General features: G+C 57.1%; 1 protein-coding gene across 1 annotated transcript in view; it reads right to left on the reverse strand.

The window, feature by feature from the left end:
• Window positions 1-7,731: 7,731 nt before the first annotated feature.
• The window catches only part of tex14 (testis expressed 14, intercellular bridge forming factor), a 69,943-nt gene continuing 61,633 nt past the window's right edge, over window positions 7,732-16,041 (reverse strand). Inside the window, exon 19 of the mRNA XM_072272945.1 lies at window positions 7,732-8,096. Within this exon, the coding sequence (XP_072129046.1) occupies window positions 7,920-8,096 (177 nt within the window). The 3' untranslated portion in view covers window positions 7,732-7,919. The remainder of the gene's footprint in view (window positions 8,097-16,041) is intronic.

Raw genomic sequence — 16,041 nt, forward strand, 5'->3', positions numbered from 1 at the left:
CTCCGTGTCTGACCCCTTTATTTTTTAACAAAATTCTTTATTACAAATATCGGTGCTATACAATATTTACAAAACCAGTGACTAACACATTTACTACACTACAAACAGACAATACATGTTAAACCAATATATTACCATCCTCATCAATGATGGCATTTACACCCCGCGGAGCCCAACGGTCCCGGAACACCTCTACGGTCGCCGTGGACTGTACGTATTCCTTTTCAATATTAACCCGGGCACGAACATACCCCCTAAACATAGCCAGGCAGTGCACCCGGGGAGAACCTCTTGCCACCCTTTTCCAGGAGCCACGGATGGCAATTTTCGCCAGCCCCAGGAGCAAGTTGAGAAGGACATCCTCATCCCTCTGTGCCCCCCTCCTTACTGGATGACCATATATGAATAGGGTGGGACTGAAATGCAACCAGAAGGCAAGAAGCAGCCCACGCAAATACGCGAAAAGGGGCTGCAGTCTCGCGCACTCCATGTACATATGGTACACGGTCTCCTCCAGCCCGCAGAAGTGACACGCAGTTGGGAGATCTGTGTACAGACTAAAGAACTTATTGCAGGGCACCGCTTTATGCAGCACCCTCCAGCCGAGATCCCCAAGGTGCATGGGGAGGACTCCCTTGTAAAGGGACTTCCATTGGGGACCCCCCTCACCTCCAGGTGGGAAGACCGACCGCCATGGCGTGTCGGGACGGTGGACAAGGGCTAGGAAGTGGAGGGTGTGGAGCAGCAGCCCATAAAGGTACCTCCTGCCTGCATCCCTGAATGGGATTGTGGGTGTCGATGAGAGACGGCTCAAGTTGTGTGGATTCGTCTCTCGGGTAAGGCTGCGGGGCCTGGGCCCGACGAGCAGCTCAGCTTGAGTCGATCCACACACCTGAGCCGCACTGACATCCGTTGAGGCAGGGCAATGGTCGGCCCGGACCCCTCCCTCTGCCAGAAGAGGGGATTCCCGGCCTGAGGCAACCATGTTCCAGACTCTCAGTAGGTCCTGATAGAAGCCGGCCAGCCTCTGCAAAGCAGCATGGCTGACGCCCGCCGGTGGTAGCTGCATATCTTCGTGAAGGCAGCAGCCCCTCCGGAGGAAGAAAGTCGCCAACACGTGCCACCTGGGAGGGTGCTCGGCATACAGGAATCTCTGCAGAGTCCTGAGGCAGAGAGCCGCCAGTCGTGTGCGTACACACACCAGCGACTGACCGCCTTCTCCTACTGGGAGACTCAGAACCGCTGCAGAGACCCAGTGTTTCCTGTTTCCCCAGAAGAAGTCCACTAGCTTCCTCTGCATTCTCGCGACAAAAGGGGCAGCGGGGGCCAAGGTGACCATCCGGTACCACAACATGGAGGCCACCAGCTGGTTTATGACCACCACCCTGCCTCGATAGGAAAGCACCCTGAGAAGACCTGACCAGCACCCTAGTCGGGCCATGACCTTTGTCTCCAGGTCCTGCCAGTTCGCCAGCCAGGCCTCCCCAGAAGGACTCAGGTAGACTCCCAGATAGAGAAGGCATCTGGTGCTCCACTCAAAAGCTCTCATCTCCTCCCACAGGGAGTCCACCTGCCACTGGCCTACTAAGAGTCCGGAACATTTCGCCCAGTTGGTCCTCGCGGAGGATGCCGCCGAGAAAACATCTTGGCACTCGCGCATCCTCCGCAGGTCACAGGGGTCTGTCATCATGAGGAGTACGTCATTGGCGTAGGCCGAGAGGACGACCCCCATGTCCGGTTCGCGCAGAACCAGACCTGTCAGCCTCGCCGAAGAAGGCTGAGGAATGGCTCGACACGGATCCCATACAGTTAACCAGACATGGGGCACCCTTGACGCACTCCTCTTCGGAAGGGAATAGGTCCTGTCAATGATCCGTTAATCTTAACTAGGCACTCTGCGGCAGAGTACAAGAGCCGAAATCGGGCCACAAAGTGTGGTCCGAGCCCAAAAGCCTGCAGGGTGCCCACCAGGAAACTGTGGTCCACCTGGTCAAATGCCTTCTCCTGGTCAAGAGAAAGAAATGCTGCCGGGGTCCCAGTCTCCTGGAGTAGGTAGATCAGGTCCCGTACTGAGTGGACATTGTCCTGGATGGAGCACCCTGGGACTGTGTGAGATTGGTCAGGATGGACCACCTGTCCAATTACCGAACCCAGACAGTTGGCCATTGCCCGGGCGAAGACCTTGTAGTCCGCGCACAAGAGGGAGACCGGCCGCCAGTTCTTTAGCAGGCGGAGGTCTCCCTTCTTGGGCAGTAGGACCACAACAGCTCTTCACCATGAGAGGGGCATTTCTCCGGTGGCTAGGCTCTCCCCTAGGACAAGGCTGTAATCATCCCCCAGGACATCCCAAAAAGCCTGATAAAACTCAACACTCAGTCCATCCAAACCAGGGGACTTGCCCCTCCGGAGTTGCCGAAGGGCAGTGGACAGCTCCTCCCGAGTCAGGGGGGTGTCCAGACGCACTGCGTCCTCTGGGCTGACCTTAGGCAAATCCTTCCAGACCTCACTATATGCCTCCGCATTTGACGGATCAGACGAGAATAAGGACCGATAGAATGAAGGGACTTCGTTGTTAATTCCATCAGGGTCCGTGATGGAGGAGACATCGGCAGCCAGCAGCTCCACTAGCTGCTTTTGAACTCCCCGCCACCTCTCCAACGAGTAGAAGGGTGAGCCACGGTCCAAATCCTGCAGCATTTGGATCCGTGACCTCACATACGCACCTCGGGACTGCTGAAGCTGCAGGTTCCTTAGTGCGTCCTTCTTCTCCTGGTATTCCTGCCACAGCTGCTGGTCTCCGGCGGTCGGACCAAGGCGGGACTCCAGGTCAAGCAACGCTCTCTCAAGCCGCTCAACCTCAGAGCTCCGCCTCTTTGTCGACCCCCTAGTGTACTCCCGACATAAAAACCGGATGTGGGCTTTGCCCACATCCCACCATAGCCGTAGGGAGCAGAACTCTCTCCACCTCTCCTTCCAGGAGACCCAGAACGCTCGGAACGAATCCCGGAATCGGCTGTCCTCCAGCAGCCAGTTGTTAAAATGCCAATACCCGGATCCCACCCGAGGGTGTAGTAGAATAAATTCCATCCACAAAAGGTGATGATCCGAGCACGACACTGGCCGCATGGAGGTCACCGACACGCGAGAGACGTAGGCCCGAGAGATGTACATGTGGTCTATCCTGGAACTTCCTTCTCTAGACCTTCTCGAGAAGGCGCTAGAGTTGGGGTGAAGATTCCGCCAGCTGTCCACCAAGTCAAAGGAGCCGACTAGCTCCTTTAACTTTTTTGCTGATGCTGGGTCGCGTTGGAGGCCCGAGCAGTCCTCCGCCTCGAGGGTACAATTGAAATCTCCCCCGAGGATGACACAATCCCCAGGATCGATGGAGCTCAGCAGGGTGGACAGCTGACAGAATAGGCGCGTCTGCATCACACTGCGCCTGGGAGCATACACATTGATAAAATGCAATGGTACGCCATCTTGGCGCACAACCAGGTGGAGCAGACGGCCGGGCACAACGTCTTGGACTCTTTCAATTACTGGCTGGAAGGTCGGGGCCAACAGGATCGCCACCCCGCCAGAATTGGAGCTGAGGTGGCTCATGTAGACCCCGCCCCGCCACTCCAGGAGCCAAGCAGACTCGTCCCCAGGGATGGTATGGGTTTCCTGCAGGAAACTCACCGTATACCGCCCATCCCTGAGGGCTGAGAGATTGTTATGCCTGCGAAGGGGACCCCTGCTGCCGTTTACGTTGAGACTAGCTATGGTAAGCTTCATGGCGGGAGCACACTAGGCTTCAGCAGCTGTGCCCATTCCGGTGAGAGCGGAGGCGCCCTCCATCACACTGTCCGGAAAAAAAGCAAGGATACTTTTTGCCTTCCGGGCTCGAGCGGTACCAGCGACACCCTGTGACCCGCCATCCCCCACTGGAGCGAGGCTGCTTCTCCCTCTGATGTCCCTTACTAGGTCATCTAGGAAAGATTTTAGTTGCCGTCTGTCGTTCGCCGACACCGCATTCCTCTTTCCCTTTCCCTTTCGTCTGAGGATGACTCGCAGGGACTTCACCAGCCTCGGCATGCTGGGCCAGCGAAGCGAGGCTAGTTGAGGCCGGTGCCTGGCACCCTCAGAGGTGAGAATGAAATGCTTAATTTCCTCTACAGGTATCAATGGGGATTTCTCAGGAGGGGTGAGGATGTCCATTATTTCACTATCGAAGGAGCCCCCCTCCAACCCGTCACTGCAGACAGAATCCCCATCGGCCTCCCGCATGTTCCAATAGATGGCTGCGCTTGTGACCCATACCGCGCAGCGGGCACCTCGCTCTTACCTGCCCGCTCCACCGTCGCATCAGCCTCATCCACATTTGCGACAGTGGAGGGACAATCCCCAGGGACTCCCTGCAAGTCATTTATTGCTGGGGTCGACGTGCATAGAATATCGTCCTCCCCAGGGGGCAGGTATAGAGGGGGAACCCGGCACCTTTGGTCCAAGGGATTCACAAGCAGCCTGGTGCTGAGAGTGAGAGAGCTTTGTCTCGTCTCCTCTTACACTATTCGGTTCACTTGCTCCAGAGAGGCGCTGACTTGTAAGTCCTGGGTGGAGGCCTCCAGGGCTGCCTCATTTGTGCAAAGAGGGCTGTCACAAGCTTTTTGCACAACCACACCATCTACCCCAGGACTGGTGGCTACATCTGGGGACTCAGGTTTCGAACTAACATCCGCTCGGACTCCCACCTCTTCCTGAGACTGCCCTGCATCTACATCCCCTGCCCCCTTGCGGGAACATTCCCTTCTCCTCTTCACGCCGGAGGAGCACACAGGTGCAGGCTTCACCGATGGGGCGGCGCTTTCTGTTTCCATCTGCTTGCGCACCTCCCCGAGCCCCACGCTCCACTTCAGGCGAAATGGGCGTGAGCTCTGCAGCCTCAAAGGCCGACTTCTTAGGGTGTTTGGATTTCTTCTTTGCCTTCTTACTCCGCACAGACTCCACCCCATCCCCCACCTGAACCACAGGGAGAGGAGCAGGGACCGACCCAACCGTAGGAGTAGGGACAGGGGTAGGGGCAGGGTGAGGGGCCGGGGCAGGATCAGGGGCAGGGGCAGGGTCAGATGCAGGCGCAGGAGTAGGATCAGGGGCAGAGGTAGCTGGGGCACTGGTGCTCGAAGTGGGCTCCCTCGGGTTCCGGGTGGTAGGACAGTCCCTCCGAAAGTGCCCCACCTCCCTGCACGTGGGCGCTCGGAGCTCCAGTACACCTGATAATCTACTCCCCCGTTCCGGACAGTAAATCGGCCCTCAACATCGTCCTCCCTCTCCAGCTGCATGATACTTGACGCCGGAAAGAGATTACGGTGCAGAGGGTGCGTCTCTTAAATCTGTGTCGGATGGCAGTGATCTCGGACCTTACTTGCCCTAAACGGGCCAGTGGGTGAAGCAGGTCCTCATTCGGAATGAAAGGCTTAACATGCCCAAGCACGATACGTTACGTGGGGGCCGTCACCAGCTCCATCGGTAAAAAGATGTTGTCTACCGTGACTCCCCTGCTTAGGGCCCGGTGCACTAGCTCTTCATTCGCCAAATAGAACACCGCCTTTCCGAACTCCTTTTCGGTGGCCAGAATACCACCTCTCCCCACAAGGTCCTCCACTGCCTCCACACACTTTTCTAGTGTCATTCCCGGGCACAAAATACATTGCACCCCACGTTCCACCTTCACCGACCGAAACAGGGCGTTGTCCGAGGCTGGGGAGGCAGCCGCCCTTGCGTAACTCCCCGAAGGCCCGCGACTCCCTGGAGACCGGTCCGGCATGCTGGCGCTCTTTCCAGTCCGAGAATCTTACAGCGGTGCCGGTTAGAAGTCCTGGAGCGAGTCGAATAACTGGCCAGGAAAGTTTGCAGTCGACAGTTCCTCGCTGGCTCGACGCCAGGAAAGGCTCCGTTGGACTTGCAGAAACCCAGGCCGGGAGAGGTCGAAACGTCCTTCCAGATGCTCCGGCTCCGACACCGGATGAAAATCAGGAAGATAAGGAGGAGGAACGTTGCCCCGATGTCAATGGGGGGGACCAACGGCGTTTGCCTCCGGTTTTGGAGCAAACCGGCTTCCTGACGAGTTGCCAGCGGCCGCAGCTGGGAGCTACGCAGTTAGCAGCCGCCAACAAACCCAGCCCAAACCGGCAGTAAAACTCCACACCGAGTTTCCACACCAGCGCCGTCACTCACTCAGTTGTCTAAGAGACTTTCAGAGCCACCTCCAAAGTATTCCACGAACTTTATCCAGTAGTTTTGCCTCGATTTCTCCCAGCTCAGTCAGCACAGCTCCTCTCTGTGTCTGACCCCAGGAGTGTGTGATGGGACGGTGTGGAGGGAATTTCAGTCTGTGTCTGACACAGGAGTGTGTGATGGGACGGTGTGGAGGGGGTTTCACTCAGTGTCTGACCCCGAGAGTGCGTGATGGGACGGTGCAGAGGGAGCTTCACTCTGTATCTGCCCCCGGGAGTGTGTGATACATAGAAACGTAGAAAATAGGTGCAGGAGTAGGCCATTCGGCCCTTCGAGTCTGCACCGCCATTTATTATGATCATGGCTGATTATCCAACTCAGAACCCCGCCCCAGCCTTCCCTCCATACCCCCTGATCCCCGTAGCCACAAGGGCCATATCTAACTCCCTCTTAAACATAGCCAATGAACTGGCCTCAACTGTTTCCTGTGGCAGAGAATTCCACAGATTCACCACTCTCTGTGTGAAGAAGTTTTTCCTAATCTCGGTCCTAAAAGGCTTCCCCTTTATCCTCAAACTGTGACCCCTCGTTCTGGACTTCCCCAACATCGGGAACAATCTTCCTGCATCTAGCCTGTCCAATCCCTTTAGGATTTTATACGTTTCAATCAGATCCCCCCTCAATCTTCTAAATTCCAACGAGTGCAAGCCCAGTTCATCCAGTCTTTCTTCATATGAAAGTCCTGCCATCCCAGGAATCAATCTGGTGAACCTTCTTTGTACTCCCTCTATGGCAAGGATGTCTTTCCTCAGATTAGGGGACCAAAACTGCACACAATACTCCAGGTGTGGTCTCACCAAGGCCTTGTACAACTGCAGGAGTACCTCCCTGCTCCTGTACTCAAATCCTCTCGCTATAAATGCCAGCATACCATTCGCCTTTTTCACCGCCTGCTGTACCTGCATGCCCACTTTCAATGACTGGTGTATAATGACACCCAGGTCTCGTTGCACCTCCCCTTTTCCTAATCGGCCACCATTCAGATAATAATCTGTTTCCCTATTTTTGCCACCAAAGTGGATAACTTCACATTTATCCACATTAAATTGCATCTGCCATGAATTTGCCCACTCACCCAACCTATCCAAGTCACTCTGCATCCTCTTAGCATCCTCCTCACAGCTAACACTGCCACCCAGCTTCGTGTCATCCGCAAACTTGGAGATGCTGCATTTAATTGCCTCATCCAAGTCATTAATATATATTGTAAACAACTGGGGTCCCAGCACTGAGCCTTGCGGTACCCCACTAGTCACCACCTGCCAATCTGAAAAGGTCCCGTTTATTCCCACTCTTTGCTTCCTGTCTGCTAACCAATTCTCCATCCACATCAATACCTTACCCCCAATACCACCGTGATGGGACGGTGTGGAAGGAGCTTCACTCTGTGTCTGACCCCGGGAGTGTGTGATGGGACGGTGCGGAGGGAGCTTCACTCTGTGTCTGATCCCGGGAGTGTGGGATGGTACGGTGTGGAATGACATTATCCTGCTGGATAATAATCATGACAATAGAGGGAAGGTATCTGATCGTTGGTTTATTGGTAGATCATTCAGCAGTAACAGCAATGGGAGAACAGGGTGATCACTACTCACTGGGACTGTGCCCTCCTGCCTCCCTGGTGGACAGCTCCCCGGCGCATGTCAGAGCGTCTTGGTGCAACCCCTCCTTGTAGCATCCGGTGTCTGCGCCTGGGGCTGGGGGTCAGGGTGACAGTGAGGTGTGGTGTCCAACCCACTCTCTTGCTGCTGGTCGTCCATTTGTGCTCCCGTTCTGCTCCCTTGTTTCCCCTGGATGGGCAGTGTGTCCCTGCCCTCTGTCTGCAACAAGAAGGGGAGACCCATCAGGCAGGTGGCCGCCTCCCTCCCCCCTGGGAACCAAAGAGCACAGGTTTTTTAAGGTGAGAAGGGAGAAAGAAGCTTAATAGGGACCAAATGGGCAACATTTTCAGGCAGAGGGTGGCCCACTGGGAGCACCTGTTATGTGAGAAATGGGAGGGTGGGTCCAGTGAAATATTCGGACACACAGACAGAAACAACCCCTCTGACCCACACTGATCCAGTCAGGATCAGTCCCCTCAGCCTGCAGTTGGACGACGTCCCACTGAACCTTTCCTCTGCATGTATCTGTCCCGGTGTTATACAATCCACCAACCTCCAGCACTTCCACTTCCCCGGCAGCTCATTCCAGTTATGGACCACCCTTACCTCTGCATGAAAAAGCTGCCCTCGGGTCACTCCTTCCTCACTCCCACCGTGAACACCAGTGCCCTTTGGTTCTAGATTCCCCAACCTGTCCAGTCTCTCCATGTAACAAAAGGCATTGGGTTCCGGGCGATCTTCTCTGCACCCTCCCAGCTTAAACACACACTTCCTGTAGCTGGGCGAGCAGAACTGCCCACAGCACTCAGACTCCGCTCCCACCAACACACTGACAGAACTCAGACTCCCGTCTCACCAACAGCCTGACAGCACTCAGACTCTCATCTCACCAACACCGTGACAGCACTCAGACTCTCGTCCCACCAACACCGTGACAGCACTCACACTCTCGTCCCACCAACACCGTGACAGCACTCAGACTCTCATCTCACCAACACCGTGACAGCACTCACACTCTCGTCCCACCAACACCGTGACAGCACTCACACTCTCGTCCCACCAACACCGTGACAGCACTCAGACTCTCGTCTCACCAACACCGTGACAGCACTCGGACTCTCGTCTCACCAACACCCTGACAGCACTCGGACTCCGGTCTCACCAACACTGTAACAGCACTCAGACTCTCGTCTCACCAACACCGTGACAGGACTCGGACTCAGGTCTCACCAACACCGTGACAGCACTCGGACTCCCGTCTCACCAACACCGTGACAGGACTCGGACTCCCGTCTCACCAACACCGTGACAGCACTCGGACTCTGGACTCACCAACACCGAGACAGCACTTGGACTCTCGTCTCACCAACAACGTGACAGCACTCGGACTCCCGTCTCACCAAAACCCTGACAGCACTCGGACTCCCGTCTCACCAACACCCTGACAGCACTCGGACTCTCGTCTCACCAACACCGTGACAGGACTCGGACTCAGGTCTCACCAACACCGTGACAGCACTCGGACTCCCGTCTCACCAACACCATGACAGGACTCGGACACCCGTCTCACCAACACCGTGACAGCACTCGGACTCTGGTCTCACCAACACCGAGACAGCACTTGGACTCTCGTCTCACCAACAACGTGACAGGACTCGGACTCTCGTCTCACCAACACCGTGACAGGACTCGGACTCCAGTCTCACCAACACCGTGACAGCACTCGGACTCTCGACCCACCAGCACCGTGACAGAACTCGGACTCCCGTCTCACCAACACCCTGACAGCACTTGGACTCTCGTCTCACTAACACCGTGACAGCACTCGGACTCTCCTCCCACCAACACCGTGACAGGACTCGGACTCTCATCCCACCAACACCGTGACAGCACTCGGACTCCCGTCTCACCAACACTGTGACAGCACTCGGACCCGGTCTCACCAACACACTGACAGCACTCGGACCCAGTCTCACCAACACCGTGACAGCACTCGGACTCTCGTCTCACCAACACTGTGACAGCACTCGGACCCGGTCTCACCAACACACTGACAGCACTCGGACCCAGTCTCACCAACACCGTGACAGCACTCGGACTCCCGTCTCACCAACACCGTGACAGCACTCGGACTCTCGTCTCACCAACACACTGACAGCACTCGGACTCCGGTCTCACCAACACCGTGACAGCACTCAGACTCTCGTCTCACCAACACCGTGACAGGACTCGGACTCTCCTCCCACCAACACCCTGACAGCACTCGGACTGCGGTTTCACCAACACCCTGACAGCACTTGGACTCTCGTCTCACTAACACCGTGACAGCACTCGGACTCTGCTCTCACCAACACCGTGACAGCACTCGGACCCCATCTCACCAACACCGTGACAGGACCCGGACGCTCGTCTTACTAACACCCTGACAGCACTCGGACTGCGGTTTCACCAACACCGTGACAGCACTCGGACTCTCATCCCACCAACACCGTGACAGCACTCGGACTCCCGTCCCACCAACACCTTGACAGCACTCGGACTCCCGTCTCACCAACACCATGACAGCACTCGGACTCCCGTCTCACCAACACCGCGACAGCACTCGGACTCTCATCTCACCAACACCCTGACAGCACTCGGACTCTGGTCTCACCAACACCGAGACAGCACTTGGACTCTCGTCTCACCAACAACGTGACAGCACTCAGACTCTCGACCCACCAGCACCGTGACAGAACTCGGACTCCCGTCTCAGCAACACCCTGACAGCACTCGGACTCCAGTCTCACCAACACCGTGACAGCACTCGGACTCCCGTCTCACCAACACAGTGACAGCACTCGGACTCTCGCCCCACCAACACCCTGACAGAACTCGGACTCCAGTCTCACCAACACCGTGACAGCACTCGGACTGCGGTTTCACCAACACCGTGACAGTGCTCGGACTCCGGTCTCTCCAACACCGTGACAGCACTCGGACTCCCGTCTCACCAACACCCTGACAGCACTCGGACTCTCGTCTCACCAACACCCTGACAGCACTCGGACTCCCGTCTCACCAACACCGTGACAGCATTCGGACTCCCGTCTCACCAACACCGTGACAGCACTTGGACTCCCGCCCCACCAACACCATGACAGCACTTGGACTCCCGTCCCACCAACACCGTGACACCATTCGGACTCCCGTCTCACCAACACCGTGACAGCACTTGGACTCCGGTCTCACCAACACCGTGACAGAACTCGGACTCCCGTCTCACCAACACCGTGACAGCACTCGGACTCCGGTCTCACCAACACCCTGACAGCACTCGGACTCTCGTCCCACCAACACCGTGACAGCACTCGGACTCCCGTCTCACAACACCCTGACAGCACTCGGACTCCCGTCCCACCAACACCATGACAGCACTCGGACTCTCGTCTCACCAACACCCTGACAGCACTCAGACTCCGGTCTCAGCAACACCCTGACAGCACTCGGACTCTCGTCTCACTAACGCCGTGACAGCACTCGGACTCTGCTCTCACCAACACCGTGACAGCACTCGGACCCCATCTCACCAACACCGTGACAGGACTCGGACTCTTGTCCTACTAACACCCTGACAGCACTCGGACTGCGGTTTCACCAACACCGTGACAGCACTCGGACTCTCCTCCCACCAACACCCTGACAGCACTCGGACTGCGGTTCCACCAACACCCTGACAGCACTTGGACTCTCGTCCCACCAACTCCGTGACAGCACTCGGACTCTCATCCCACCAACACCGTGACAACAATCGGACTCCCGTCTCACCAACACTGTGACAGCACTCGGACCCGGTCTCACTAACACCCTGACAGCACTCGGACCCAGTCTCACCAACACCGTGACAGCACTCGGATTCTCGTCTCACCAACACCGTGACTGCACTCGGACTCCCGTCTCACCAACACCGTGACAGCACTCAGACTCCAGTCTCACCAACAGCGTGACAACACTCGGACTCTCATCTCACCAACACCGTGACATAACTCAGACACTTGCCCCACCAACACCCTGACAGAACTCGGACTGCGGTTTCACCAACACCCTGACAGCACTCGGACTCCAGTCTCACAAACACCGTGACAGCACTCCGACTCTCGTCCCACCAACACCCTGACAGCACTCGGACTGCGGTTTCACCAACACCGTGACAGCACTCGGACTCCCGTCTCACCAACACTGTGACAGCACTCGGACTCTCGTCCCACCAACACCGTGACAGCACTCGGACTCCCGTCTCACCAACACCGTGACAGGACTCGGACTCGGATCTTACCAACACGTGACAGCACTCGGACTCCCGTCTCACCAACACCGTGACAGCACTCGGACTCCCGTCTCACCAACACCGTGACAGCACTCGGACTCCGGTCTCACCAACACCGTGACAGCACTCGGACTCCGGTCTCACCAACACCGTGACAGCACTCGGACTCCCGTCTCACCAAAACCCTGACAGCACTCGGACTCCCGTCTCACCAACACCCTGACAGCACTCGGACTCTCGTCCCACCAACACCGTGACAGCACTCGGACTCCCGTCTCACAACACCCTGACAGCACTCGGACTCCCGTCTCACCAACACCCTGACAGCACTCGGACTCTCGTCCCACCAACACCATGACAGCACTCGGACTCTCGTCTCACCAACACCCTGACAGCACTCAGACTCCGGTCTCAGCAACACCCTGACAGCACTCGGACTCTCGTCTCACTAACGCCGTGACAGCACTCGGACTCTGCTCTCACCAACACCGTGACAGCACTCGGACCCCATCTCACCAACACCGTGACAGGACTCGGACTCTCGTCCTACTAACACCCTGACAGCACTCGGACTGCGGTTTCACCAACACCGTGACAGCACTCGGACTCTCCTCCCACCAACACCCTGACAGCACTCGGACTGCGGTTTCACCAACACCCTGACAGCACTTGGACTCTCGTCCCACCAACACCGTGACAGCACTCGGACTCTCATCCCACCAACACCGTGACAGCACTCGGACTCCCGTCTCACCAACACTGTGACAGCACTCGGACCCGGTCTAACACCCTGACAGCACTCGGACCCAGTCTCACCAACACCGTGACAGCACTCGGACTCCCGTCTCACCAACACTGTGACAGCACTCGGACCCGGTCTCACTAACACCCTGACAGCACTCGGACCCAGTCTCACCAACACCGTGACAGCACTCGAACTCTCGTCTCACCAACACCGTGACTGCACTCGGACTCCCGTCTCACCAACACCGTGACAGCACTCAGACTCCAGTCTCACCAACAGCATGACAGCACTCGGACTCTCATCTCACCAACACCGTGACATAACTCGGACACTTGCCCCACCAACACCCTGACAGAACTCGGACTGCGGTTTCACCAACACCCTGACAGCACTCGGACTCTCGTCTCACCAACACCCTGACAGCACTCGGACTCCAGTCTCACAAACACCGTGACAGCACTCCGACTCTCGTCCCACCAACACCCTGACAGCACTCGGACTGCGGTTTCACCAACACCGTGACAGCACTCGGACTCCCGTCTCACCAACACTGTGACAGCACTCGGACTCTCGTCCCACCAACACCGTGACAGCACTCGGACTCCCGTCTCACCAACACCGTGACAGGACTCGGACTCGGATCTTACCAACACGTGACAGCACTCGGACTCCCGTCTCACCAACACCGTGACAGCACTCGGACTCCCGTCTCACCAACACCGTGACAGCACTCGGACTCCGGTCTCACCAACACCGTGACAGCACTCGGACTCCCATCTCACCAACACCGTGACAGGACTCGGACTCGGGTCTTACCAACACCATGACAGCACTCGGACTCCCGTCTCACCAACACCGTGACAGCACTCAGACTCCGGTCTCACCAACACCGTGACAGCACTCGGACTCCCGTCTCACCAACACCCTGACAGCACTCAGACTCCCGTCTCACCAACACCCTGACAGCACTCGGACTCTCGTCCCACCAACACCGTGACAGCACTCGGACTCTCGTCTCACCAACACCCTGACAGCACTCGGACTCTTGTCTCATCAACACCCTGACAGCACTCGGACTCCCGTCTCATCAACACCGTGACAGAACTCAGACTGCGTTTTCACCAACACTGTGACAGCACTCGGACTCCCGTCTCACCAACAGCGTGACAGCACTCGGACTCTCGTCCCACCAACACCGTGACAGCACTCAGCCTCTGCTCTCACCAAAACCGTGACAGCACTTGGACCCTCATCTCACCAACACCGTGACAGGACTCAGGCTCTCGTCCCACCAACATCCTGACAGCACTCGGACTGCGGTTTCACCAACACCGTGACAGCACTGGGACTCTCCTCCCACCAACACCCTGACAGCACTCGGACTCTCCTCCCACCAACACCCTGACAGCACTCGGACTCTCGTCCCACCAACTCCGTGACAGAACTCGGACTCTCGTCCCACCAACACCCTGACAGCACTCGGACTCTCGTCCCACCAACTCCGTGACAGAACTCGGACTCTCGTCCCACCAACACCGTGACAGGACTCGGACTCTCGTCCCACCAACACCCTGACAGCACTCGGACTCTCGTCCCACCAACTCCGTGACAGAACTCGGACTCTCGTCCCACCAACACCGTGACAGGACTCGGACTCAAGTCTCACCAACACCGTGACAGAACTCGGACTCCTTTCCCACCAACACTGTGACAGCACTCGGGCCCGGTCTCACCAACACCGTGACACCACTCGAACCCGGTCTCACCAACACCGTGACAGCAATCGGACTCTCGCTCCACCAACACCCTGACAGAACTCGGACTGCGGTTTCACCAACACCCTGACAGCACTCGGACTCTCGTCTCACCAACACCCTGACAGCACTCGGACTCCAGTCTCACAAACACCGTGACAGCACTCCGACTCTCGTCCCACCAACACCCTGACAGCACTCGGACTGCGGTTTCACCAACACCGTGACAGCACTCGGACTCCCATCTCACCAACACCGTGACAGGACTCAGACTCGGGTCTTACCAACACCATGACAGCACTCGGACTCCCGTCTCACCAACACCGTGACAGCACTCAGACTCCGGTCTCACCAACACCGTGACAGCACTCGGACTCCCGTCTCACCAACACCCTGACAGCACTCAGACTCCCGTCTCACCAACACCCTGACAGCACTCGGACTCTCGTCCCACCAACACCGTGACAGCACTCGGACTCTCGTCTCACCAACACCCTGACAGCACTCAGACTCTTGTCTCATCAACACCCTGACAGCACTCGGACTCCCGTCTCATCAACACCGTGACAGAACTCAGACTGCGTTTTCACCAACACCGTGACAGCACTCGGACTCCGGTCTCACTAACACCTTGACAGCACTCAGACTCTCGTCTCACCAACACCGTGACAGCACTCGGACTCCCGTCTCACCAACACCGTGACAGCACTCAGACTCCAGTCTCACCAACAGCGTGACAGCACTGGGACTCTCCTCCCACCAACACCCTGACAGCACTCGGACTCTCCTCCCACCAACACCCTGACAGCACTCGGACTGCGGTTTCACCAACACCCTGACAGCACTCGGACTCTCGTCCCACCAACACTGTGACAGAACTCGGACTCTCGTCCCACCAACACTGTGACAGGACTCGGACTCAAGTCTCACCAACACCGTGACAGAACTCGGACTCCTTTCCCACCAACACTGTGACAGCACTCGGGCCCGGTCTCACCAACACCGTGACAGCACTCGAACCCGGTCTCACCAACACCGTGACAGCAATCGGACTCTCGCTCCACCAACACCCTGACAGAACTCGGACTGCGGTTTCACCAACACCCTGACAGCACTCGGACTCTCGTCTCACCAACACCCTGACAGCACTCGGACTCCAGTCTCACAAACACCGTGACAGCACTCCGACTCTCGTCCCACCAACACCCTGACAGCACTCGGACTGCGGTTTCACCAACACCGTGACAGCACTCGGACTCCCATCTCACCAACACCGTGACAGGACTCAGACTCGGGTCTTACCAACACCATGACAGCACTCGGACTCCCGTCTCACCAACACCGTGACAGCACTCAGAC

Source organism: Mobula birostris, chromosome 11 (genome assembly GCF_030028105.1).
Source record: "Mobula birostris isolate sMobBir1 chromosome 11, sMobBir1.hap1, whole genome shotgun sequence".
NCBI classification, from domain to species: domain Eukaryota; kingdom Metazoa; phylum Chordata; class Chondrichthyes; order Myliobatiformes; family Myliobatidae; genus Mobula; species Mobula birostris.